The 26,078-nt window shown below is 41.9% G+C and overlaps 1 protein-coding gene across 2 annotated transcripts in view; it reads left to right on the top strand.

Annotated features, from left to right (window-relative positions):
* The window catches only part of RNF144B (ring finger protein 144B), a 91,488-nt gene that overhangs the window by 51,512 nt on the left and 13,898 nt on the right, over positions 1-26,078 (top strand). Inside the window, exons 2-4 of one of the 2 annotated variants that reach the window (XM_061346409.1) lie at positions 1,446-1,613; positions 15,110-15,214; positions 23,983-24,043. In XM_061346409.1, the coding sequence (XP_061202393.1) occupies positions 1,449-1,613; positions 15,110-15,214; positions 23,983-24,043 (331 nt within the window). In that variant the 5' untranslated portion in view covers positions 1,446-1,448. The remainder of the gene's footprint in view (positions 1-1,445; positions 1,614-15,109; positions 15,215-23,982; positions 24,044-26,078) is intronic. The other variant, XM_061346410.1, reaches the window with a different exon arrangement.

Here is a 26,078-nt window from a genome sequence, read left to right as displayed (position 1 = left end):
AAATTGCAAATTTGCTTTCTGTTGTTTCCATGTTAAGCATGGGGATACTCTCTTTAATGTCTGTGTGAGAATGAGGGACTTTCTTGTGTTGTTATGGTGCAGTGTTTTGAAATGCTTAGGCCAGAAAACATTATGCATGAGCATGATGTTTCTATTTCTTGCTTCTCAAAGGATAGAAATTTGTTACCCAAGTACTGCTGTACCAAGTACTGCACAGCTATTCTGAGATTATCCCTGTCAAAGGGCTAGTGCACTTAGTTCCTGGTTCACAACCCTCAGTTAGATGCCCAAGAGCCTTATGAAATAGATAGAAGAGCTACATGTCAATAATTGATATGCACAAAAGCTTCACACCTGAGCAGGCAGCTCTCTGGCATCATCAAAGCAATGCAGAAAGGAGGACTGCACATGAAATACTCGCATGCACTTGGATTTAAACTTCAGCCCTCTATGAAGTAGGACATGCAATTAAAACCCTTGCCTGGGTTTAGATGCCTTCACCACCCCTCTTGCAATGGACTGCTAGCTCACTATCTTAGTAACAAGTCATGGAGAAAGTGAAGCTCATGGTACCCACAACCAATACCACAGGCTAAATGTCTGAAGTGCTTGCCTAGGAAGAGGGAATCTGTGCTTGCTGTCACCTTCTGCTGCACAGGAGAGCTCCCACTTTGTGTTCTGGTGAAGCCAGGAACTTATTCATAAAGACAGAGGGATATATATACACATACCAATGCAGATTATTTTTTAAATAAACAGTTTATTGTCCCAGGTCAGATCCCTGCTTCTGGGACTTTGATGAAGTGCTCTGACCACTACCATAGAATCATAGAATCACAGAATGGTTTGGGTTGGAAGGGACCTTAAAGCTCGTCCAGTTCCAGCCCCCTGCAATGGGCAGGGATACCTTCCGCTAGACCAGGTTGCTCAAAGTCCCATCCAACCTGGCCTTGAATACTGCCAGGGATGGGGCAACCACAGCTTCTCTGGGCAACCTGTGCCAGTGCCTCACTACCCTCACAGGGAAGAATTTCTTCCTAATATCTGATCTAAATCTACTCTCTTTCAGTTGCATATAGTGCATATACTGTACTGTGGCATATAACATAGGTAGTGTCTCGTCTGTGTGAATTTTGTTTGTTTGTTTGTTAATTTGATGAGTGGCCTGACTGAGGTGCTTTGTGCCAGCAAGGTGAATGTTCTCTGAGAACCCAACCCTGTTCCCAACACCTTTTGGGGAGGTGAGCTCTCAGTCACCTTCTCTGTAAATTTTGATGACCTGAAGGTGAGACTGGCACTGAGATGCTGAAGTCGTATATTTGGATGTGCAGATGCTTTTACGGATCTGAGATGTAAATTCAGATGTCAATGAGAAGTGACTACATGTCTTGTGGGATGTTTCAGCTGTTGATTTCTCTTTTCAGGCTGAGTGGACCATTAATGAGAGAATGGGCTCCGCTGGGGAAGCTTGTCCTCACATCATGACAGCTGACAAGTCAGAAGCTGGAGAGTTAGCTCTGGAGCCCCTGCTCACTTGCAAACTATGTCTCTGTGAATATTCCCTGGATAAGATGACTACTCTTCAGGAATGCAGCTGCATCTTTTGTACATCGGTAAGTTCCAGCATCATCTTTACATTACAGGGGTGATGTAATGGGAGATACGCAGAACTGTGAGATGGGTTTGCTTCTCCTGTACAAGAAATGTGTGTTAGCTATGCTGATAGAGGATGCTTTCCTAAAGGGCACTGGTATTACAAAATTATGATCTCCTGCTCCACTTAGGCATACAAATCTATGGGGCCAGATAGGTTACACCCACGAGTGCTGAAGGAGCTGGCAAGGAGCTTGCTGATCCACTCTCCATCATCTATCAGCAGTCCTGGTCTAGTGGGAAAGTCCCAGGGGATGGAGACTGGCCAACATGATGCCTCTCTACAAAAAGGCAGGAAGAAAGACCCTGGAAACTACTGGCCTGTCAGCCTGACCTCAGTGCTGGGGAAGGACGTGGAGCAGATGATCCTAAGTGAGATCATAAAGCATGTGTGGGAAAATGGATGGATCAGGCCCAGTCATGAACCACGGGTTAATGAGGGTGGGTCCTACTTGACCAACCTGATCTCCTTCTGCGAGAAGGTGACCCGCCTGGTTGATGAAGGAAAGGCTGCGGACATTGTCTCTTTGGATAGTAAAGCATTTGACACTGTCTCCCACTGTCTCCAGTGTCCTCCTGAAGAAACTGGCTGCTGATAGTCTGGATTGGTGTACTCTTCACTGGGTGGGAAACTGGCTGGATGGCTGAGCCCAACGAGTGGTGGTGAATGGTGTCACATCTAATTGTCAAGCAGTCAGTAGTGGTGTCTCTCAGGGCTCGGTGTTAGGGCCAGTGTTGTTTAACATTTTCATTGACGATCTGGGTGAGGGGATTGAGCGTACCCTCAGTAAATTTGTGGATGACACCAAGCTGGGCGGTAGTGTTGGTCTGATGGAGGATAGGGAGGCTCTGCAGCGGGATCTGGACAGGCTGGATCAATGAGCTCTGGCCAATGGTACGAGGTTCAACAAGACAGAGTGCTGGGTCCTGCATTTGGGCCATAACAACCGCATGCAACACTCCAGGCTTGGGGAAGAGCGGCTGAAAAGCTGCTCAGGGGAAAAGGACCTGGTGGTGCTGATTGACAGAGCTGAACATGAGCCAGCTTGTGGCCAGGTAGCAAGAAGGCCAAGAGCATCCTGGCCTGTATCAGCAATAGTGTGGTCAGCACAGCCAGGGAAGTGATCGAACCCCTGTAGTACTGGGCACTGATGAGGCTGCACCTCAATTCCTGTGCTTCAGTACAAGGAAGACACTGAGGTCCTGGAGCGGGTCCAGAGAATGGCAACAAAGCCGGTGAAGGGCCTGGAGAATTCCTGATGAGGAATGTCTGAGGGAACTGGGATTGTTTAATCTGGAGAAGGGAAGGTTCAGTGGGGACCATATTGCTCCTACAGGTACCTGAAAGGAGGTTGTAGTGAGGTAGGGTCTGTCTCTTCTCCCAAGTAACAAGTGATAGGACAAGAGGAAACGGCCTCAAGCTGCGCCAGGGGAAGTTTAGATTGGATATTGGGAACAATTTATTCACCAGGAGGGTGGTGAGGTATTGGAACAGGCTTCCCAGGGAAGTGGTGAAATCACCGTTCCTGAAAGTGTTCACAAGCCATGTAGACGAGGCCCTTGGTGACATGGTTTAGTGGTGGAATTGTCAGTCCTGGGTAATGGCTGGACTTGATGATCTTAAAGATCTTTTCCAACCTAGCTGATTCTAAGATTCTATTTGCCTGTCTTGCCTTATTTAAAAGACTTCTCTGTCATTCTGCTTTTGATAATTTGTGAAAGGATTTTGTTCTTTTTAACTCTGTAATAAATGTGCTTGGTTTTATTTTTTTAACAACAAATTGTGGATAAGCTTCAAGCAAGTACATTTAAGTTTTGCCCTTGATTGTTTGAACTTATTGAAGAAAGGTGATACTTGTGAAGCCAGATTGTGTGAGAGTATCTTCATTTATTCTGAGTTCAGCGTAGCTTAGATGATATAAGAATCCAGCTGTGTTTCAGGAAACTAGGATAAGATCGATTAATATGCATTTTCAACCCAAACTTCATGAATTTTGTTTTCCATGCCAACTTGCAGAAAACATTTTTGTATGTTAGTTTTAAAAAAACGTACAAGTAGGTATGAAGATATTGCTTTAAATTTAAAAAAAAAAAAAGAAAAAGAAAAAGTTAATACCTTTACAGTACTCCCACTATTCTTCAAGAATTCAGTGTATCTGGTTTAGTATCAATGGCACGTTAACCTCAGTGTTAGCTGCACATGGAAGGGAGGACTGCTGAGAACTATGCCAGGCAGCGTTGGGCTCTCTGCTCCTCCAGGGTACTGGCCAAAGGGAGAGGTCGGTGATGGCTAGGGATGTTGCTGTCCCTGTCTGTCCCCAGTTGGTGCTGCAGCTGCCACTCCGTACATATACCCCTTACCTGGCTAGTAGCAGGAAGAACATCTGCTCTGAGCTTGGTTCTCCAGTGCCATGACAGTGAAGAGGAGAGTACAGTCACAGTTGTTTGGTATTTGTGCAAACTTCACTGACTACTGACTTCCTCTGTACCAAGAGCCAGCCGTGAGTGACTGCTGAATGCAGCTGGGAGAAGCTTTAGACATGCTCTGTTTATTTCAGTGGGTGTAATATGTCTCAGTTATGTTTACGCTCCATGCCTACCCTTTGTCTGGCTGTTGTTGTCTGTGTCTGAACATCCTCTCAATGGACATGTCTGGACTGATGCAACAGAAACACGTAGACCTTACATCCTGTATCAGAGGGCTCTGGAAAGTTTTAACTTGCCTATATGGCTTTCTGTCTTGAATCCAGAGCAGTTTCTGGGAGGCCGTATGTGTTGCCCCTTGGGCAGCTCTGAAGGGCAGAACCAGAAGCATCTTGCCACAGAAGGCTTTAGTGCTGGGGCTTATATGAGTGATTGCTCAAGGCCACCGCCTGCAGTAGCTGCACTAGTACACAATGCCCTAAATTTCCTCCTGCTTATGGCAGGGCTTCTAGATTCTTTTATTCTACCCTTAAGATAGAGACTGGGGTAAGACTGTCAACTGTGAGCTATGGGATTGAGCCCATAGGAGTTTTTCATCTGGCAATGCCTTTCATTGTATGTAGCGTATTCTTATCTCCTACCACTAAGGTTAATTATATAGATCCAAGAGTAATTTTAAATTTGAAATAGAAAAGGGCTTGACATGGACATAATAGGTTCTGCTCTACTAAGATGAAACAGTTTAGTTTCTTTTTTGTTCTATTACATCTGTGACATCTTTTTTTTTTTTTTTTTTGCTAGCTAGTGATTCCACATCTATGATTGTTTTTCACTGCAGTATTTTTGGCTGTGGTAATAATTGGAAATTGTTACTATTTAGGCATCTGTGGGGGTGAGCTTGTATCTCCTTTTCACTTGTAGCCTGTAAAACCAAGGAATTCAAATGAGTTAGAATTGTGTACGGCTATTTTTCAGCTTAGAAACTCTTTTAATAAACATTATGCCTTGTAAAAGCTGTGTTCTAGCCAAAGTAAGTAACCTGTGTTTAAGAGGATGTATGTTTGCAGTTTGGTGGAATGTTGCTAGTAAGACAAGAGTTTTCAAATAGCTATACACATTTTTACTTTCTCTGTTCAGAGAAGAAAAAGCAGATGGCTTGCGGAACACACCCTCTTATTTGGTAGCCCGGTCAGGTCTGAAGAGGCATCAGCCTTGTATTTATCAACGTGTGTTGCGTTTGTAAGACTCCACTGAAATGTGAGATAAAGCACACATTTACTCATCCTAAGAATTTGAAAATGGCTCTAGAGTACCTGATGGCTTGGCAGTTTGCATTACTCAATTCATTTCCTATACCCATAAAATCTTTGTGGAAGTGCCATGGTGTGGCCCACATTTTTTTATATATATATATTCAGCAATGTATGTTACGGAACTTTCTGCTGTTTGTCCCATTCCCAAAAGTAGAGGGGCTCTTGTCTATTCCTGATACTGCTTGTTTTTTGTCTTGCCATTCATCCTTCTTGTATATTTGGTGGGATGTCCTTCCTATCTACAGTCCTTTGTGCTTTTCTTGTCTTTCAGTTTTTTTCTGCCATGAATGAGCCCATGTGCAACTGCTGAGGTGTCACCCCTATGGTGGTTACATCACTCACACATGTATGTGAAATAATTATGTACTGTGTCTGGCTACACCATCACAAGGTTACAAAATACAGTATTTTAGTCCACTTATATCTGGGTTCAAAGAAACTAATATTAATTGCGTCCTGATTGGTACATCTATAGAATTATATTGTGAGTATTAAACTTATTCCTAGTCAATTCTACATGTTTGTATCCTTTGCTCTTCTCCTTCCCTCTGATAGCTCCAGAGGTGCCTCACACAGGCAAGATTCAGCAGTGCTTGAACGGGGTAGTGCCAGAAGTGGATGGGCCGACTGCCCAGTTTTGCTTTTGGAGGGGGCACTGGATGTTACCCAGGCTTTGGTACTCATTAAACTAACTGGAAAGTATACATCTTGGACACTCCTGCCTTTTCAAAACCTGGCTGAAACTGGGAAAATAGCTGGCAGAGATAAGTGGTGTGAGCACATGCACCTCACATCCTATCTCAAGTAGTTCCTTGGTAGCTGGCACAGCATAAATTACACTCTGGAAGCAGTAGTGAGGAGTGTAGGACTAACAGTAATACTGGCAATACTAAGGGCCCTGTGTAAGACTTGGTGCGAGTCTGGAGCCTGTAGCAGTCATGGAGATGAGGTTTTACCAGGTGCGATAAGATTGCCGTGGTGACAGTGATGACAGAAGAGAATCAGTGCAGTGCTGTCACGGAAAACATGGTTTTGGGGGTCAGTAAAAAAGCCAGTGTCAGCTTCTTCCTTGCATGACTATTCTGTTTGGTTTTGTCTTTTGTCTTTTCCCCTTCCTCCTTAGCATTTCAGAGTCCTGATGAGAGCCAGGTGAGCAATAAAAACATTGCTGCTATTTACATCAAACAGCTTCTTAGATCCATCTGTGTGTTATTTACTGGAACAGGGTTTGATATGCCTAAGACAACAGGTAACAAACCCTGAAAACAGAAGATATTTTCCTGTATGAGCTTCTGTTGTCAGCACGTTTGTGCAGATCTAGTGTGATTCACCCTTCTTTTCTTCCAAGCAAATTCTTTGTTGGGTCTTATACTTCTGAGAAATACATGAGGTAACTGAGTAACAAAAGGTGCAAAACAAATATGATGATCCACCTGTTTGTTATTTTGGTGCACACAATGCAGTCTGAATGAGATTAAACTTCATGCAACCTTAGAAGAAGTCAGCATTCAATGTTGAATAAAAGCCTGGTAGCTTCTGTGTTGTCTTAGCTATTCAACAAGTAGAAGGTGATCTTGAAGGTGTTTATGAGAACAAGGTTTTCCACTGTAGCTCTATGTGACAGCGGGGCCAGGGCTAGACATGGGTGTAAAAGGCTCTTCTGCTGCTGTTGGCAGCCTGGCACCCTGAGCAGCTGCCTGCCTGGTGAGTCAGGGCCTTGGGAGAATGCAGCCTCTGACAGGGGGGCTTGCATGCTGCTGCCAACTACTTTCGTTAGGGGGGAAGGGGAAACCCTTCCAGAACTAGGAGTTTCTCTGTTGCATTTAAGGCTCCTCTGCTTTCCTTAATCTTTTTAAAAGCAGCTTCGGGTGGCTAAATACTGACATTTTGTCCTTGGTGCTGTGGAGCCTCAGATCACTTGTGCAGGAGAGCACTGCAGAAGTGGAGACAAACTGATGTGGAGGATCAGCGTCATCAGCAAAAAACATGGGCAGAAAAGTCCGAGAGCAGAGGAGACTGAGTAGATCAAAGGCAAGGAGGAGGCAGATGACAAAGAGCGTGGGTTGCCTGATAAATGAAGGAAATGTACATGAATACTCCAGTGAAAAACTACTTAGTAAAACTTCTGAGTCAGGGAAAATTTGTATTTGCCTCAATCTAGCCAGCACTGGGTTTTAGCATCTCTTCTGTTTCTTTGTGCTAATTTTCAATAAGGAATTTGGTCTGCTGTTCTTCCTCCTCTTTCCCCCATCCTTGGAGACACCTGCATGTGCTCACAGCTACACCAGAGCACTACTTTTTCCTCTTCCTAACTAGACCTTGTGCTGTAAAATGCCCTACTTAACTTTGTATAAAGCTCACCTCAGGTTGTTTTCTGCTTCCACGCACAGGCAGCAAGCTGTCAGGTTTTGACATATTGGATTCTTTCCTCCCCCCCCAGCTTGATATTTGGAATGTTTCAGAATAGCTTTGTTTTAAAGTTATAAAAAATGGAATTGCCACACCTGCTAATGTTGGCACTGAACACAAAGCACTTCTATAGTAATTTAGGTGGTTTAAGAACTTCTTAAATGCATTTCTGTGCAGAGTCACATCAAACGCAGAGTTACTAGGGATACTAAAAGAGTGCAAATGTACCCATTGCTTTTTGATGGATGCTACTGTCCAGGAAGAGGGATTGTGTATTTCGGAACTCAACAGAGGTGGCAGCATCTGGATGGTGGCCAAGGGAAGACAGGTTAGGAAGAGGGAACTAACATGTTTAATGACAGCACCACTTTGGTGAAGTTGGTGTTATTGTCATTTAACAAATGAAGAAACAGATGTGAAGTAAGTTGTCAATGCTGAGAGTACCTGAGCCAGCCTATGACTTCAGCCTCATGCTCATGTCTGTTTTTGTAGCTGTTGGTTAAGACCGGGTTTGGCCTGACACAGATTTGTTTGTGAGAGAAATGGTATTTGCAGCTGGTTTGGTTTTGGGAAGGGTGAGTTTCTCTGGTCCTGTTCTCTGGTCCTTTTCTGTTTGGTGGTAACGCTTTGTGGCAATGATTACCAGGAAACTATCCTGACTTTTATCAAAGGCTGCCAGGATATGGCAGGTTATGTGTAAGTATTAGACTATGTATCTGAGCAGAATCTAGCACCATTGGTAGTACATCTTCTAAGACAAAGCTGATAACAGTATATTTCTCATATACCCTTGAAAGATTCCCTAAAAAACAGGCTTGTGGAGCAGCGGGAGGCCATTATATTCTGGTCCATTGTCATGTTTGCTTGCTGTTTTCACTTGGTCATGACAAAATGAAATGCTTGCCAGTGATGTTATTCCTCCCCTTCTTACTGAGCCACAAGATGACTATATGTCATTTGAGGCTAAAGGGGCATTTTCTCACTTTCTTTCAAGCATCTCTCTCAGTAAGGCTCTAATGTGGCCTGATGATCTATACATTTGAAAGCAATTTCATTTATCACTGTATCTAGTCCTTAGCAGTTAAAATATAGGTTGGGAAATGGAAATGCATATTTCATTGGATGTCTGTTTTTTCCCTCTTTAAACTGTGCCTATTATATCTCTAACAAATTAATAAATGGCTATTTCTGTGGTGTACTCTTAAAAAATATCTTCAATTGGAAAAGCTCACGTGTTTTCCAGGTGAAGTGTAGATGCCTCCAGGCTAATTGCCAATACACTTGATTGATCTGGTTTTAAGACCTGTTGAGAAACACTTGAGAGATTCCAGGAGTTTGATTACTACACATTGAAAGTGATGAGGCCATTTTAGAGATTGAACCTGCAGAAGTGCAGATGTCAGGACACCGATGAACATAATACTAAATGTTATGTAGGTCTGTCATAAACACTATCAGTATTGTTGTGGGGGCAGAGTATATTTATTTGAGTACACAATTGATTAAATGCTGAGGCAATCAGGGGGATAAATTTAGAGTTCTGGCATCTCACGTAAGTCAATAATACTCCATATTCCATTTAAAACAACATGACTACTACGTTGTCTTGTGTAGCCACTGAAGAACGGGTAAATGGTTAGAAAGAAATGAAAGTTATGTCTTACCGAATAAAAAGTACATAAACACGGCTCAGAACTGAAACAAAAACTAGATTCCTATCTGTTGACCTTTCTGAATCATAAGACACTATGAATGCCAACTAAAACGTTGTGATTTCCCTTCGTATACAGGGTTTGCCCTCACCTAAATTTTGAATTTGTAAAAAGCTTATGGCTAAAAAAAGAAAATCAAACCCAAACCAATGCAGTTTGAGGACAGAGAGATTTGGGAGAGAGATTTAACATTTTAACCAGTCTTGTGGATTTTAAGATGGAAACCTGAAGTTTTCTTAATTTTTCTGAAATTGAACTTGTCTTCAAATTATACATTAGTAGGGAAAACACTCTTCTGACAAGATGCCTTCAATAATTTCTTGCATTTTTATATTTAATGTAGGTAGGTCATGCCCTAGTACTGGTTAGGAAATACTGTAGATCCATTTTTATCCTTTATGCAGTTTAAAGACTTAACTAATCCTTTATTTATCCTACATCAACTGCTTTACAGTGGCTAGAAGCAATTTCTGTAGCATTTGACAGGAATACGGGCCAGCGCTTTCCATTTCTTTCTTCTTCCTACCCATCCTCCCATGTTTCTTAATGAAACTACCTGTTCAATTTTGTCATGTCTCATATGTGGTTTCCTTCCATGCTTTTGCATCCAAACCAATGAGGCTGCATTTGGGGAGCTGAAGAGCTGCATGCAGATGGGAGATGAGCAAAGTAATGAAACATGTCAAAGCACTTGAAAAAGCAATATATAGGAATGATTGAGACCCATCTTTTGTCTCTGGTACAGAGATTATCTGAAAATGGCTTTGAATAGAAACATAAGATTTCACAGTAAGAGAGGTATAGTGCCTTTCTCATATCATTACCTAGCAACATAATGCTGAGATTATACTTTGAACTCATTGTTATGTTAAAATGCGGAACTGTTATGGTCCCTTTGCAGATTAAATACGTTGCCAGACTTTTTTTTCTTTCCTTTTTTTCCTGGTCAGTACATTGAAAATCCCCTCCACACAATAGACTTCAGGGGAAAAAAACCTGAAATTAGAGCAACATGTAGGAGAAGTGTTGAAATGAAGAATTCATGAATAGCCTGAACAGAATTTTCTGTTTGTGGTGCTCACAGCTGACCACAGAAAACACTTTCAAAGGTTAGAGGAAGTGTTCATTACTGAAGAAGGAATTGCTCATGTTGTTAGTTTGTGCATTCCTGCATTGGGCTTTTAGGTGCTTTTTTAGAGATTCTTCCCTCATGTTACGACAAACACTTTCAGCAAAGCCTGAGCTCCAGGAGAGGAATGTGTACTTGGGGCATATGTAAATATTTACCTAACCTGTAATCTTTCTTATAAGTCCTGCAAGATAAAAAAAAAGAAATACATGTATGTTGCATGATAATTTGATCCAGGTACTTTACAGGCCTTAACTTACTAGATATTCATGAGTATCATTTTGTGAAGTAGGTAAATGGATATTGACTTTATCAAATAGAGGAAGGCAATGGTCTGAAAGACACAAATGGCATAAGAATAAAAATAAAATCTTGCCCCAAATGCTTAGACAGAAAATGGTTTGAAAAGCTGTCATTATACATGATGAATCTCAGGCAGATTAAAATTACTTGTAGTACGCTTTCCACTGAGGTTGACAACAGGAGGATGCTTGGGAAAGTTAGCTCAGCACCAAAACCTTCTGTTAGGTGTACTGAGTTTTACTGGTGGAATTACATTATCACATTTGAAAAGATTCCTCTTGCTTGGTTGCATCAGGATTTTTTTTTTGTGTATCCCAGAACAAAGATACGTACATGGTATAGTTGCTCAGTGGGGAAAATCTGAATAAAGTGAACATAGCTGATTAGCTTACACTTGCAGTTATGGAAATTAAAAATCCTTGTGTTGATGTTTAGCATTTATTTTAGGGTGAACATAAGGTAGCCAAAGTTCAAATGTTCTGGTCTGTAGGATTCAAGTCTGTTCAGCAAGACCACAATAGACTTTTAGTCTGTTTCCTCAGCCATTTTACCTTGACTATGTGGCACGTTTGTTGAAACCTTGCTGTGTTGGTAGAAAGGTCACTGTTGATGACTTTCTCTGGCCATGGAGAGTAAGACATGGTATCACTATCACTGTAAGCCACAAGTCCTGTTGTGTGGCCTCTCCAGCCACTGTTCGCTCTCCATGCTTGTGAGTCACCACACTGTGGGAAATTCATTGAGACCATGTAATTTCTTGGATGTCAAGATTAAGATCCTTTCAAGGAGCTGCTAATACCACAGAAGACTGAATATCTTGATCTTACCTTCACTTTGTAGAGCAATTAAGTAGCATAGGTAGTGTGTACGGTTTTCCTGAGATACTGCTCATCTTTGTAGACAAAATGAACAAAGAGTCTTTTGTATGTGTATATATTTGATGTCTGTATAATATATTCTCCACATTGTGGGAGGACATGCTGCTGAGAAGGTCAGTCATGATTCATTATATAGACATTGAATCCTCTTTTCATCACATTTGCAGCTTTGTGCATCTTTTCAGATACTTCTGTTTGCTGCTTCTCAAGTAAGTAGCTAAATTAGTAGCTGAGCTGTAAAGAGTATTGAAACCCCTCTAAAAACAGTCTTATGGTTATTTTAAAATTCTAGTGATTTTCCACTGGCTCTTCTTTGCTGCTGACTTGTGAAACAGGGAACAAGAAGTTCATGTTCATGTGCAGACTTAGGTAAGAAGCTTAATCCTTCAGTGGTGAATGTTAAATGCTTCCTTTGAGTTTCCCAGCACATTTAAAGTCCTTCCATGAACTTGTTGACTTACACCCACAGCACCTTTTCCAAGTGCAGAAAATCAAGGCAAAAATTCAATACCTGTAAAAACTGTTTAACATGGAAGTTTTCTGTGGAATATTTGATGACCCATGGCACTTCACAGATCTATTATAAAGTCTCTCCAAGTCAACCTCTGAAAGAACAGCATCCTCTAAAAGTATCACAGAAGTCTCCAGTTGCTCACCTGTCCTTACCTACAACCAAGAGTGAGCTGGAAGACAAGGAGAATCGAGATGCATTAGCAATCATCAGAAACCTCTGTTCTCCTAGCTAGGGAACCCTAATTGTTAAGATACTGCATATTGAAACTGATTGCAAAATCCATACTGTGGATTGAAGCTCCTTCAGAGCTTCGTGCCCATCCAGAACAGTAACTGTCAGTGCTCTGAGCTTCTGTCCTGGAAGTCTAAATTAAGAACAAGCCTCTGGGCTGCTTCTAGGCCTGTAGTAACTTCTTAGGCTTTGTCCTTGCTCTGTAACCGCCTGACCTGAGCTGTCCCCAGCATACAAATCCACTGTACCATGCTGTCAAAACAAATTACTAAGTATCAGGCAGCCCCAGTGAGGAGACAGAAGCCAGGATCTTAGCGAAAGTAAAAGGTTGCTCTTCCATGCTTGCTGAGGAATTCAGGCAAGCAAACATTAAGGGAAATAGTCCTCCTTCCCCAAATGCTGCCCTGAGACTTGATCCAGAAAGTGATAAGGTCTTCCATGAGGAGAGGTAGCAAGACGTAAGGAGGCTCTGCTGAAGCAACACCCACGATTCTAAGAAGTGCACCAAACATGCTGCAGCATGTGCAGGCTTTGGGAAAGGAGCTTAGGGGGCAGAACTTTCTGTTTGCATCGTTCATGATGGAGGCTGGGTACAGGGCACTGAGGCTGCTTCTTGAATAATAGAAGAATAGCTCTTGGTTAAATCGGGTCTGATACTCCCTAAGGAGCTAACTAATACTGTGTTCAGTTACTGACATGATTTCTTTTTTGCTCTTCACCTGCATTTCCCTCACCTCCCACATACTCCTTGCACCATCAGTTCCTTACAGCCTGCTCTGCTGCTTTCTTACAGGGGTGTGTGCTAGATCTGAATCCATTAGTGCCTAATGAGCTAGATATTTAAAGCTTACCATTTAGGTTATACCCCTACATTCTTCTAAATGAATATGCTTCAAATATTTACAGATCAGAAGTAAGCTCATTTAAAATAATGAGTTAAGCTGATGCTACTTGCTTGAACTAATACCTCCATATAGTTCATCGCAATTAACCAAAACATGTGGACATGGACATGTCAGTCAAGAGAAAGACAGAATAATAAGGAAACCTCATTTCCATTTGTAAAAGTCCTAATTATCCTGACATTTAAGAGGGTACCAGTTTCCAATAAAAAATACAAATGAGGAAGTGTCTTTAATCAGAGCACAATATGCAAGGCCTTCTCAGAACAGTTCAAACTAACGCTGACTTGAATGTTAAATGCCTGTAAGTACTGGGAAAACATTTTGTGAAGACTCTTGGGATTTTACCAGAGCTGATTATAGAATCATAGACTCATAGAATCATAGAATGAATAGATGTTCCAGAAGGCTGTGATTTGCCCATAACATAGCCAGCACCTTTTGAACTCAGTGCCTGTTCTGCAAGTTGGCCTAAGGTCTTAAAGACCTTACACTTTGACATATTTCTTCAAAACTAATGGGGCAATATGGGAAGAAGCCAGGAATACTGAGGGGGGAGAGGAGAAGTTTATCATGTGGGCATGAAATACAAATCTGTAGGGAGAAAAACTTCATTAGTCTTGCTGCTCGTAAAATATGTTGGTTTTCATTTACAATAAACTTACGCAAGCTGATACCAGAATCTGCCAGAAATCCATGTTTTGTTATTTTATTAACAGTGATTTGCAACTGACTGTATGCTTTGTCATTATTTTGAGGAGACTCCCTTTTTTTGTTTGATTTTAAAGTGTGCTTACTTATTTAGCTGTGCAGTTTGGAGGTACAATTCAAACCCTGTCCTTTGCTCCACTGAAGGAGGTTTATGCAACGAAGCCTCTATAATATGTGTTAAAAAGACAAGCTAAATATATTTGAAATCAGCATGCCAAGTGAAATGTGGGGAGGGCTATTTTTTCCTTGGAGGGGGGAGGCCTGCCATTTTTGTGTAATGGAACAATTTGAGAACAGTCATAAAGCATTCTCCATGCTGCAGGTGGACTTTGAATTCCTGCTCCACAGACTAGAGGCTAATGATAAATTACCTGATCTATGTGGGTGGTTGGAGGTGGGGGGAAGAACTGATAGCTGCACATTTTCTAAGGCAGATTATAACCCCCTAACTAGGCTATAAACTCTCTTCCCCTTTTATGCTGCTGAGAACAGTAGTCTCTTTTTGTAAATGAGGTTTCCTACAATGGAGACTGCTGGCTGGGAGTCTGAATTAAGAACATAGTTGGAAAGACAAAAGAGTGAAGCCTGTTTAATTAGGATGAGATATACTCTCCCTTCTAAATCCTCCAATCCCAGTTTAGCAGAGCATAGGGGTTGTTAGCACTGAAAGGTCTGACTTGCTGACTGGGGTAAATGCAATGCTCAGCAGATAAAGTAATGCATAATTAATTGTTCTTTGTTGCATTCTTTCCAGTATAATGACTTGTAGCATTCACACTTATAATAATTGATGTTTCTGTGTGCTGGGGCTTCAAGACAGCCAGTTAAGGCAGTGGAGGTGGTAGCTGGTGGTAGCTGTGCAGCATCTCTAGCATCTGTGTGTTACCAACATGTGGGCTATAGCTTTTTTCTTTCTTTACTTGTTTTTAGTGCCTAAAACAGTATGTACAGCTGGCAATTCAAGAAGGTTGTGGATCTTCTATCACATGTCCAGACATGGTATGCCTGAACCATGGGACCCTACACGAAGAAGAGGTACCAGTACTTTTTTCTTTCTCTCTTTTTTTTTTAACATACCTCCCCCTCCCCAATCTTCTTTATATATACATAATGAATATGATCATAAACTTTTCCTCTCTTTAATTACCTTTAATGAGCTTTTGGCAAGAAGCCTGACTGACAAGAGGAACTAGAAACAAACAGATGTTTTTCAAGGGTTTTGCACTTTTCCCTCCCTCTGTTCCTTGAAGAAAGGCTTACTTGGCATCCTGACAACTTCTGAATTACCCATGCAGGTGACTTAGCCAGAATACCCTGTATCCCAGAATTGCTGAGCCTCCATTACTGTTGTCAGTTAAATCAGATTTGATTTGACTGCAAACACTGTAATTCTTGCACCTCTTGTAACTCAAGAGCAAGAACTCAAAGTCATGGGCCAGAATTTCTTCATGTACGTTTTTATTGGTCTGCAACAACCAATTTGAAGTCCAATATAAACGTGCAAGACTCTGTATAGTTATAGAGAAAGAAAGGTAACTGCACAGCACTGAGTGGAAGTAGGTCTTAAGAAATTCAAGTGTCTTCTCTCCCAAGGCAGATATGGGACAGGCTGAGAGCTCAGAAGCTAAATGAGGTTTAGGTAGGGCTGTTTGCACATCAGACACACGCACAATCTTCCAGTGTAACTGGAAGATTCAGTTTCAAAGTCAGAGGTGGAGAAACTGGAGGGGAAATTGTGCTGTTCAGACCTTCTTGCACTGCTTGGGACAGTGAGGCCCAAGGGGCTTTTAGATGGCTCCTAACAGGCTGCCTGATGGCTTTCCCACCGATGCTCAAACAGCCTCCTGCCTGACTTAGGGATGGTGTAAAGTTGCTGAATTGTGTTTAGCACCAAGCCCATGATGTGGGAGAAGCTGTTGGCAACGTGGCTGGAACCCTAGGAGGTGCCAGATGTTCTGTGCTTCTAGAAGGCCACAGAAGACTGTGGACAAATCTGATGTTGCTCTGCAGCTATTCTTGCTTTGTAAACCAGGTAGCTGCCCTGCTGGGCCTGAGAACACATGCAGGAAAAGAAATCAAACCAGGAAAAAAAGGTGGTTAAGGAATTGTAGCTGGTTTTGTGCATTCTCTGTGCATTTGTTTGCAGAGACAAAATTAAAGAGAATCAGGTCTCCATCCCTGAACTGAAGAAAAGCAGCTTACCTTCTTGGTTCCCTTGAGCCCTGTGACTACAGATGACATAGCTGTGGTAGAAGTATATAATCTTACTAAAATATAGTCACAGGCAGTGAAATTCCCAATACCAAAAATGCCTATTGTTCCAGAAGAAAATCATGATCTCCTCTCCAGCATACCTTTGAAACACCATGCTTAGCTGAATCAGGGCCTGGGAATTGCAACTATGTTTGTCATGGCATGCCAGGATATGGTGGCACTTTTCTTTGGCTAGATACAGCTATTGTGGAAAGTAGCCAACTGTTTCCTTTCCTCCTTTCTTCTGTATAGATACTGAGAGGGTGTAGCAATATCCCTTCTACCCATCCCACCAGGTTGGGGGTTTAGTCTTGAAAATGTGTTTTTTAAAGAAAATTAACAAATGGTAGCATTATGATGCTATAGGAATTATAGAGATATATTTCCCCTTAGTAAAGCAGGAGAAAACTCCAGGGCAGATATAAATGAACCATTAGCTTAATCTTAGGGTGTTTTCTGGGCTGAAGGCAGGATGACTAAACAGCCCAAATGCGCATTAGTATCCTGTGGATAAATGAATGTTCTGATGCTCCCTTTTGGCAATGTGCTTGAAAGACAGACTTCCACTTGAAAAGCAAACAGGCACCCAACCTGGTTAAAATGAACTGCTCATGTATTTTGCCAAACCCCTTTCTTTAAGAACCCCCCCCCCCCCCGAGCCCCAAAGTAATGATAGAAAGTATAGATTATCTGTTAATAATATGGAAGTTTAGTATGTAAACTACAGAGTGTGTAGGAGCACTCTGTATTCTGTATTGGTCTTTTTTTTCACCTTTGTGTTAGCATCAGAGTTTTGAAAAAATACTTTTCATGTCATGTCCATTTTAGACTCTGCTGTGACTGAAGTTTACCAGGTACCATTACAGTTTGGAGAAAACAGCAGTTCAGACTGTCTTTGTCATGGACATGGGGTTAAGTTGGTTCCTAAACTTTAGGCCAAATTGTGTTTAATTATGTTAGCTAACATGGTTGTTTTGTTTCCTTTTTAAATGCCTTTTGCCCTTGCCTGTAAAGGTGAATTTCAACATAATTTGAAGTGAAGGAAAGCCTTTTCATTGGCTTTGGATTGAGCTTGATTCAATGAGGAAACTGAACAATTAATAACAGAGCTTATAAGCAATTTATAACGCGTTATAGCTATGAAGGTTCCTCTACCTCTCTCTCTCAAGGTCTTTATTCATACTGTATAGGAAATGTTGGGAATTCAGGCTTTACTTTTGGTCTTTGTGCCTCTTTGGACCTGAGAAGAAAAAGTTCCAAAAGAACTTAAAATGAAGAGTCATTTAAACTAGAAATGTACTTTTCAGTACTTTGAAAATATGTTTCCTGAAACCCCTCTGTTTGGTTCTGGGTTTGATTTTTGGTTTTGTTTTGTTTTTTACTTCAACAAAATCCAGTCAAAACTGATACGTTTCCCAGCAGTTCTTTTTTGTTTTGACAATAGTACATTTAAACAGAAGGAACTGTTCCACTGGAGTGCTTGATTGCACTGGAGTGCAATCCTAGGTCAGATCTTGACCTGTTACATCAAGATAGCAGCTGCTTGTATTATAGCCAGTTTCAAGTAGAAATAAATGGGTGTTGGTGCTGGGAAGGCAATGGTTTTGGCTACAGACTCTGTTTCAAATAGCTGGTTACACACAAAAAAAGGGGAGTTTAAAAGCAATCTCATTAAACAGGATGTTTGTCCTTTCAAGCTCTAATAGTATGGTAAACAAAGATGATTTTTTAGAAAGATGATCTTTTAGATGATGAAAGATGATTTTTTTAGTTTGCTGATGACACCAAGCTGTGTGGTTCGGTTGATACACTGGAGGGAAGGAATGCCATCCAGAGGGACCTTGACACGCTTGTGAGGTGGGCTGATGCCAACCTCATGAAGTTTAACCATGCCAAGTGCAAGGTCCTACACCTGGGTCGGAGCAATCCCAGACACAACTACAGGCTGGGCAGAGAAGAGATTCAGAGCAGCCCTGCAGAGAAGGACTTGCTGCTGGTCGACGAGAAAATGAACATGAGCCGGCTTCAGTGTGCGCTTGCAGCCCAGAAAGCCAACCGTATCCTGGGCTGCATCAAAAGGAGTGTGACCAGCATGACTCTGCTCTTGTGAGACCTCACGTGGAGTACTGTGTGCAGTTCTGGTGTCCTCAACATAAAAAGGACATGGAACTGTTGGAACAAGTCCAGAGGAGTGCCACAAGGATGATCAGGGGACTGGAGCACCTCCCAGATGAAGATCGGCTGAGAAAGTTGGGGCTGTTCAGCCTGGAGAAGAGAAGGCTGCGTGGAGACCTCATAGCAGCCTTCCAGTAGCTGAAGGGGGCATATAGGGATGCTGGGGAGGGACTCTTCATTAGGGACTGTAGTGACAGGACAATGGGTAATGGGTTAAAACTTGAACAGGGGAAGTTTAGACTGAATATAAGGAGGAAATTCTTTCCTGTTAGGGTGGTGAGGCACTGGAATAGGTTGCCCAGGGAGGTTGTGAATGCTCCATCCCTGGTGGTGTTCAAGGCCAGGTTGGACGAGGCCTTGGGTGATATGGTTTAGTGTGAGGTGTCCCTGCCCATGGCAGGGGGTTGGAACTTGATGATCTTTAGGTGCTTTCCAACCCTAACTATCCTATTCTATGATTCTATGATTCTATGGTTTGGATTCCTTCCTGGCAGCAGAAGGTAGAAGGAACATCTTACATTAGTACCGTTCTTTTTAACCATGCAGACTTCTGTCTAGAATATTCCTCTCTCTCTTGGGAATTTGCTCCATTGATTTCATTGGCCCCTAACCTAAATAAGGGTTAATTTATCATGGTTTGAAATGGTTTTGTTTGGTGCAAATCAAATCACCAGTGTGAGCTATGAATCAGGGTAAATCTCAACTGCAAACAGGGATTTCTAATGCAATACTCACTCGGATAATGTCTAGGGAGTTGTGCTTTGCTCTTTCTGATTCCTGTATTGTTTTGAAGCTTATAGCATTGATGCCAATGATCCATGTATACATAATCTGATCCGAATTAAAACAAGGCAGCAGGCAGTAAAGTAGTTACTGATTTGGGCTGTCTTTTTGTGTCTTTTGAGAATTACCCCTTTGCATGCAGTGCAAATTCTGCTTATTGTCACTCCATCGGTGTAGACTATGATCTGCACTAATACTAACCTGACAGAGGGTTGTCAGCACTTCGTAAAGTTATGCTGAAATGGGACAATGACCCCGATCTTAGAACTCTTAATTGCGCTATATTCCATGCACGGCTGAACAAAAATCCCGTTGGGTGTCAGTTTAAAATAAGAGTTTTATTTTTAATTTGAAAATTGGTTTACAATTTGCTCGGGGTGATTGAAATGGTAAAATGAAGAGGAAGCTGAGAAAATGTTGCAGTCAACCTGTCTTTTTCTGGGTCAAAATTACAATTTTGACTCTTATTTACTCTTTTTTAAATAAATCCAAGTGGAGCAAATGAGAGAGCCTTAATCTTGGTTGTATTTGCCACCGAGTAAGAGAAGAGCTCCCTAATGGAGAAAATGAATAATTTAATATTTCATTATGACTCTAGTGAGCGTGGTAACTGGTGAAGAAAGGTGTGGGTGTAATTTCTAACAGTGAAGAGTCTGAATTCCCATGCCCCTTTCAAAAGCAAACCACTGCCCAAGCGAAAACTGTTTTGCACTCCTTGCAAAGCCAGACAGTGCCCATGTGACTGGGACTTTCTCAGAGGAGGGCAATGCAACCCCTTTGCAAACAGCCATTGCTGCTGCCAGTGCATGATCTGCCCTTGTTGTGTATCTGCTAAAGTGAGAAAGGGAGAAGCACTTGTACTGATGAACTTCCTTGCCTTGGCATTATCAAGGTTTGATTCATATGGGTGTGAAAGGAAGTAAGATCTATTCAGTTTTCTTGATTGCCTCCTTGCATCTCCCTTGAAGGCCTGAGAATAGGTGGAGCAGTGATTTTCCCTTTCCACTGTGGTAGCCAGCATTTGAAAACAGGGGAGTTGTTCTTCCTTGGCTCCTGGTTACTACACTGCCTGGGTTACAAGGAACACTCTGCCCCTGTGTAAACCAAACCCGATTATTTCAAATGCTTTCATTTTCCTTCCTTTGCTCTTTGTCTCGCATAATAACAGGGCCCTGGTTATCGCACCACATTGGGCAGTCCTTTTGGACACTTGGCAAGGGTCCAGCTGGAGCCTTTTGTGGTAGTGAACCTTCAAACTTTTGCTTTTTTTCCATGGATATTTGTACTTCAGGTGAAAGCTGCTGCTGTTAGTGAGAGCTCTTACATGTTCTTGTGCTCTATAACAAGGGTATTTTAACTGCTTATGTTGTTAACAGGTTATAGAAAACCAGAAAACCTACTTCAAGTCCCAGCAGCCTGCTAAGTCACAAATCTACATCTTCTCAGGAGAGGAGAGTTCTTGCCTCATTTTCTTCATAGGCTTTGATTGTAACCTTAATCCAGTATTAAAAAAAAAAAAAAAAGAGAGAGATAAAAAAGACCAAAAACTTGTCCTGTAGCATTTCTGGCTACACTGAATAATTTCATGGCCTAGAATAGGAAATGTCTGCTTTCCAATGTGCTTATGGTCTTTCTGTCTTGGCCCTTTGCCACCTGCTGGAGTACTGGATTGCTTCTTCCCCAGATCTCATAGCAGCCTTCCAGTATCTGAAGGGGGCCTATAGGCATGCTGGGGAGGGACTCTTCTAGGGACTGTAGTGATAGGACAAGGGATAATGGGTTCAAACCTAAACAGGGGAAGTTTAGATTGGATATAAGGAGGAAATTCTTTCCTGTTAGGGTGGTGAGGCACTGGAATAGGTTGCCCAGGGAGGTTGTGAATGCTCCATCCCTGGTAGTGTTCAAGGCCAGGTTGGACGAATCCTTGGGTGATATGGTTTAGTGTGAGGTGTCCCTGCCCATGGCAGGGGGGTTGGAACTTGATGATCTTAAGGTCCTTTCCAACCCTAACCATTCTATGATTCTATGATCTACATCCTCTGTCTAGCCCAGAAGTGTGTGCGATTGTGCAGAAGAGGAGGTGTTTGGGATGGACTTCTGCATGGAGCTGGAGAAGTTGTGCAGAAAAATTGTATGAAGATGAACATTTAGACTCTGATGCCAAGCAGAAGATAAAAACCTAATCCCCTTACCATGTTTACGGCTGTACTCCTCAATTAAGCATAAGTGGGTTTAAAAGTTCACTCAGGAAAGGATTTGCTGGTTTTTGGGGGACCTGATACTGATGTTTCTTTTTTTTTTATTATTATTATTTTTTTATTTCAATTGAATTTGCATGTACAGCTTTGATGTGTCCCCAGTTTCAGGCAGCAGCAGATTGTGCATTCCTGTCCTCTTGCCTAATGATACTAAACCTGTGGGAGGCTTCAGCTCAGTCTTTCTCAGGTTGATCTCAGTGTGGGTGTTACTGGGGTCTGATCCTTCAAAGCCTGGGGGAGTCAGTGCCACTGGTGTGTGTTCAACACCCAGAGCTGTATGCAGGGATGGGGGACCTAAACTGTGAAAAGGGTACGTAAGAAGAAGAGTGGAGTTGGTGAAACCGGTGGGAAAGGCTTTCATGGTAAAGCCAGGTCTCCAGTTGGAGAAAGGAAGGCTTACAGTGCTGACTCTGCTTTCTATTGAAATCTACAGTGACACTCCTAACTCCAGTCCCACTGTAATCAAAAAGGCTGATTTTTAATACATGGGAAGTTCTGGGCTCAACAGAGCTGCTCTTGGAAAACCGTTTGCTAAAAGCAAAAGCAAGCACAGGAAGACCCCAGACAACTAAACAATTCACTCAAGTGGCTCTTACAGCATTGAGACGCACTGTTTAATTTAGTCATGATGAAGGGAAATTTAGAGTAGTTGCCAATGCTCAGCCAGCTAGAGAAAAGCAGTGACTTCTTTCGTTTTCCAAACTCCCATTTAGATTTGCAGCTGCCCTGTGGAGAAGTGGGCAATACTGAAACTATGTGTCTTGTGGATTTTATACAGCTTTGTTGGTTGTCATCTTCACCGAAGCTGCTGAACTTGACTCTTTTCGCCCTGTTTGTTACTTGTTTTCCAAGAGTGTTACAGCTGATTTCTGATGAACAAGTGAAGAGTTTGCCAGGAAGCCCTCCATGTCTTACAATCATACTAATGTAATATTGTTTAGATATGCAAATACTTTCATACTAAAAATAGTTTACTCCCTGAAGTCAGAAATTGAACAAGGACAGTGCTTTTGACCCAGGGCTGTCTTGCCTAAGAGTATGCTTTGTTCAGATCTGTGTTTCCCATTGTGATATTAAATCCTTTGATTTATTCAAGTGTAAGTCTTTTAAGCGTCTTTGAATACTTAAATCTTGACATCAGATAAATGATCCAAATATCTGCTTCAGAATGCAATTTTAATTCCAATTGATTTGATGTGGATATATCATTTTCTTTTTTCCATCTACAAAAGCAAATTATCCACATCTTGATGTTGAATTATATATTGAATTTTTTTTGCTTTTGTATTTCTTCTCACGAGTGCTGTGTCACACATCCCAGAAGGATAGCAAGGGCCAATGTCCACTTCACGGAGGACAAAACTGTGCCTTTTACAGTAATCTGAAGGACTGTGCTGGGATGCTGGATGTGAGGTTTGAGAGCCCTTCATTTTGAAACTGCCGGTTCTGCACTGTCCCACAGTGCTTCAGATGATGAGGTGCTGTATTAGTATTAGCCTAGGTTTATTTTCAGTAAAAGAGAAATAGATTTTCAGTGCTGGTGCAATATTCCAAATGAATCAGATACAGAGAATGATCTCAGATTCTGAGTCCAACAAACATGTGGCTCCTGAAATGTCTGTAAAGTTTCTTTGAACCCTTCCTTACCTAGTATGCAGGTTTGTTTAAGGGTTTTAAATAGGGTCCTTGGTTTTCCTACATAGACTGTTATCTTTTAGGCTGCTAGTTTAATTATGGTAATGTATAAAATGTATCAGCAAAACCTGTTTGGCTATACCAGCTAAATTTGTTAACTTCAGTTCCCAGTGGGCTGGTGTATGTCTCAGTCAAATTCTAACAGGAGTGCATTAACCATCTCAGCCCAAAACCCATGAAGTGAATAAAAAATGGAAACCAAAGAGCTAAGTGACCCCTGCCATTAAGGCTGAGGAACGAGGAACCATTCTTTTGAGCTGTGTTCTTGTGCATGAACAACATACTGCAGTCTAGAAGCCTGGCAAGCTGTCACCCTTTGTTACATTAAACCAACATGAAATAAGACTGAGAAGCCTGAAGTAAATAGAGAGTCTACAGAGAAGACTTTCCTATGCATAGTAAAAAAGACATGGCCTGAACTACTGGGCTGTGTTGCTGAAACTGGAGAGATCAAGAGCTACTTTAAATTTTGGAAAAGGAAGCCAAGGTATAGAGGAACGTGGTGGTGAAAGCAAGCAGGGAAAAGTGGTGGATTGGAGAGCCAGCTCAGTTGGGCAGGTGTATAGAACAGAGTGCTTATTAATTCTTTTCAAGTCTGTGTTCCTAATGTTTTTCCTGTGTGTTTGTTTCTCATTTCAGATTGCCTGTTTGGTGCCGGTTGACCAGTTTCAGTTATACAAGAGACTGAGGTTTGAACGAGGTGTGAACCTTATGGTTTCTATTACCTTCCTTTTTAATGTGTCAGTGGAGGCAGTGTCAGTATTACATACTGCAGAGACAAAGCCTGTTGGGCAACTTAAGAGACAGAGAAGATACCTTTGTTCTGAAAGAATTTAAGAGCAATCACTAGGTCTGACTGTGCTCCATAGACAATTTTTTTAATCTATTTTTTATTTTTTTTATTTTTTTCTGAAATGACTTCAGTGGAGCAGAATCAACAGACTGGTGTCTTACTGAAATACCACAGTTTTACTGAAGCTTGTGGGCAACACCTTCAGATTGCACGCCTGAGGCTCCATTGTTCTTCCTGCAGCATGCTCGTCCTGCGTCTTTGAGGTGGTGATTGTACTGGTAGAACTAGACAAGGTGCTAGAGGCTGGTGCAGGATGCACACAGTCATTTCATACATCCATAGGGATCTTCAGAGCTTCCGGGGGAGAGAGACCCTGCAGTGTGATATGGGTTTTTGCAAAAGCTGCTTGCTCCATACAAGGAACTTTTCATATGTAGAAGTCTCATGTGTGCTCATCTAGTGTATTTTATTTTTCCTGAGGGATAAATGAACCCCTCATTACTGAGTAAGGCCCATTAGTAAAGAAGTTTGAAAGTGTTACTGGGGCCCAGCTTTCCTATGCCAGAGGCCAGCCTTCTGCTTCAGAAGATGGTTCCTTGCCAAGGCTGAAGAATAAACTTGCTAGTCAGAAAGATGAGGTCCCACACTGGTTTTAAAGGCTGACACTGACTTGAAAGCCTCAGCTGGAAGCTGCAGTGTTTTTCAAAGAGCTCACTCCATGGTGGCTTGCAGGGTAGTGTATCTGGACTGATCTGTTGTGACTCTGCCTGTTTTCAAACTTCCCCTGACAAACTATTCATGTTCTTGCTTTACATGCATGCCTAGATGCAAATAGATTGGGAACATCTGTACAAAAATGCAGGAGTTCATAAAAGTGAGGCACAGTAATGCACTTGGAAAGATGGTCAGTGGAAGAATAAGTGGGTTTTTACAGAATTTCATCTGACATGAGTCACAGTGAATGATCACGAAGTACACAAACTGCAGCATGCCCCCGAGTTCATGGACAGATGCAGATTGTAGCTGTGATTTGCAGGCATTCAGGCCAAAAAGAAAAAATGAAATTCCCAAACCCTGCTTTATTTTTTATTTCTCTCTCCTATTTTACCTCCTTCTTGTTTATCCTTAATTCCTTAAGAAGTCCCTCAAGTTCATAAGCCAAGCAGTGGCTTGTCTAGAGCCCTAGACAGGGGAAATCAGAGCTTTTAAATCACCATATTAAAGCAATTAAGAAACAGACATTCTTGCAATACATTGATCTGTTTTATATAAAACCTTTTTTTTAGCTGAGGTCTTGAAACTAAGGATTTCCTGGTACCTCCTCTGTAACTAGCCAAAGCTGAACTCATGATCTTTTGTGCCATTCCCTGTTACATCTCTTTTCTTTTTTTTACTGCCTCCCACACACAGAACCCTGAAAGTTGTCTGTTTTTAAAATCCTCCTTTTCTTTCTTGATTAGGTCTGGCAAATATTCCTCCACCTCCATTACCTCTTTTCTAAGATCTGTCCTTTCTCCTTTATGATGAGTAAAAACTGGCATACCAGCAGCAGGCTTATACATAGCCTTTTTGCCTTGCCTATTGGTCACAGTAATAAATCCAGCATACTGATTCCTGCTAACTAAAGCTCTGACCTGGACACCAGCCTGATCCAAATCCTGGCTAAGACCTTTTACCTGTGCTGGATTTAGCCCCGTTCTCAAGGCTGATCTCTATGGACTTGGCTTATTAGCTTCTGCTGGCCTGAAGCTTGTCCTCATACCTGACCCCAGCATGGCAAGCCTGCGTGCCCCGACTAGTACCAGCCAACACTGACCTGAGAGTCCTTTTCTGAAACCAGCAATGAACCTTGCTGATGGCACCTGCTGGGGCTGTATTCTGACCCAGAATCTGCCCAGGGACTCCCAGCAGCAGAGATCTGGTATGTGTCTTGTGTCTGTGT

This window comes from Neopsephotus bourkii, unplaced genomic scaffold (assembly GCF_033783945.1).
Source record: "Neopsephotus bourkii isolate Nb327-2 ecotype Australia unplaced genomic scaffold, CSIRO-AGI_Nbou_v1 NB_272, whole genome shotgun sequence".
Lineage (NCBI taxonomy): Eukaryota > Metazoa > Chordata > Aves > Psittaciformes > Psittacidae > Neopsephotus > Neopsephotus bourkii.
Note: the sequence above shows the minus strand (reverse complement) of the source record. Positions and strands in the feature narration are given on the sequence as shown.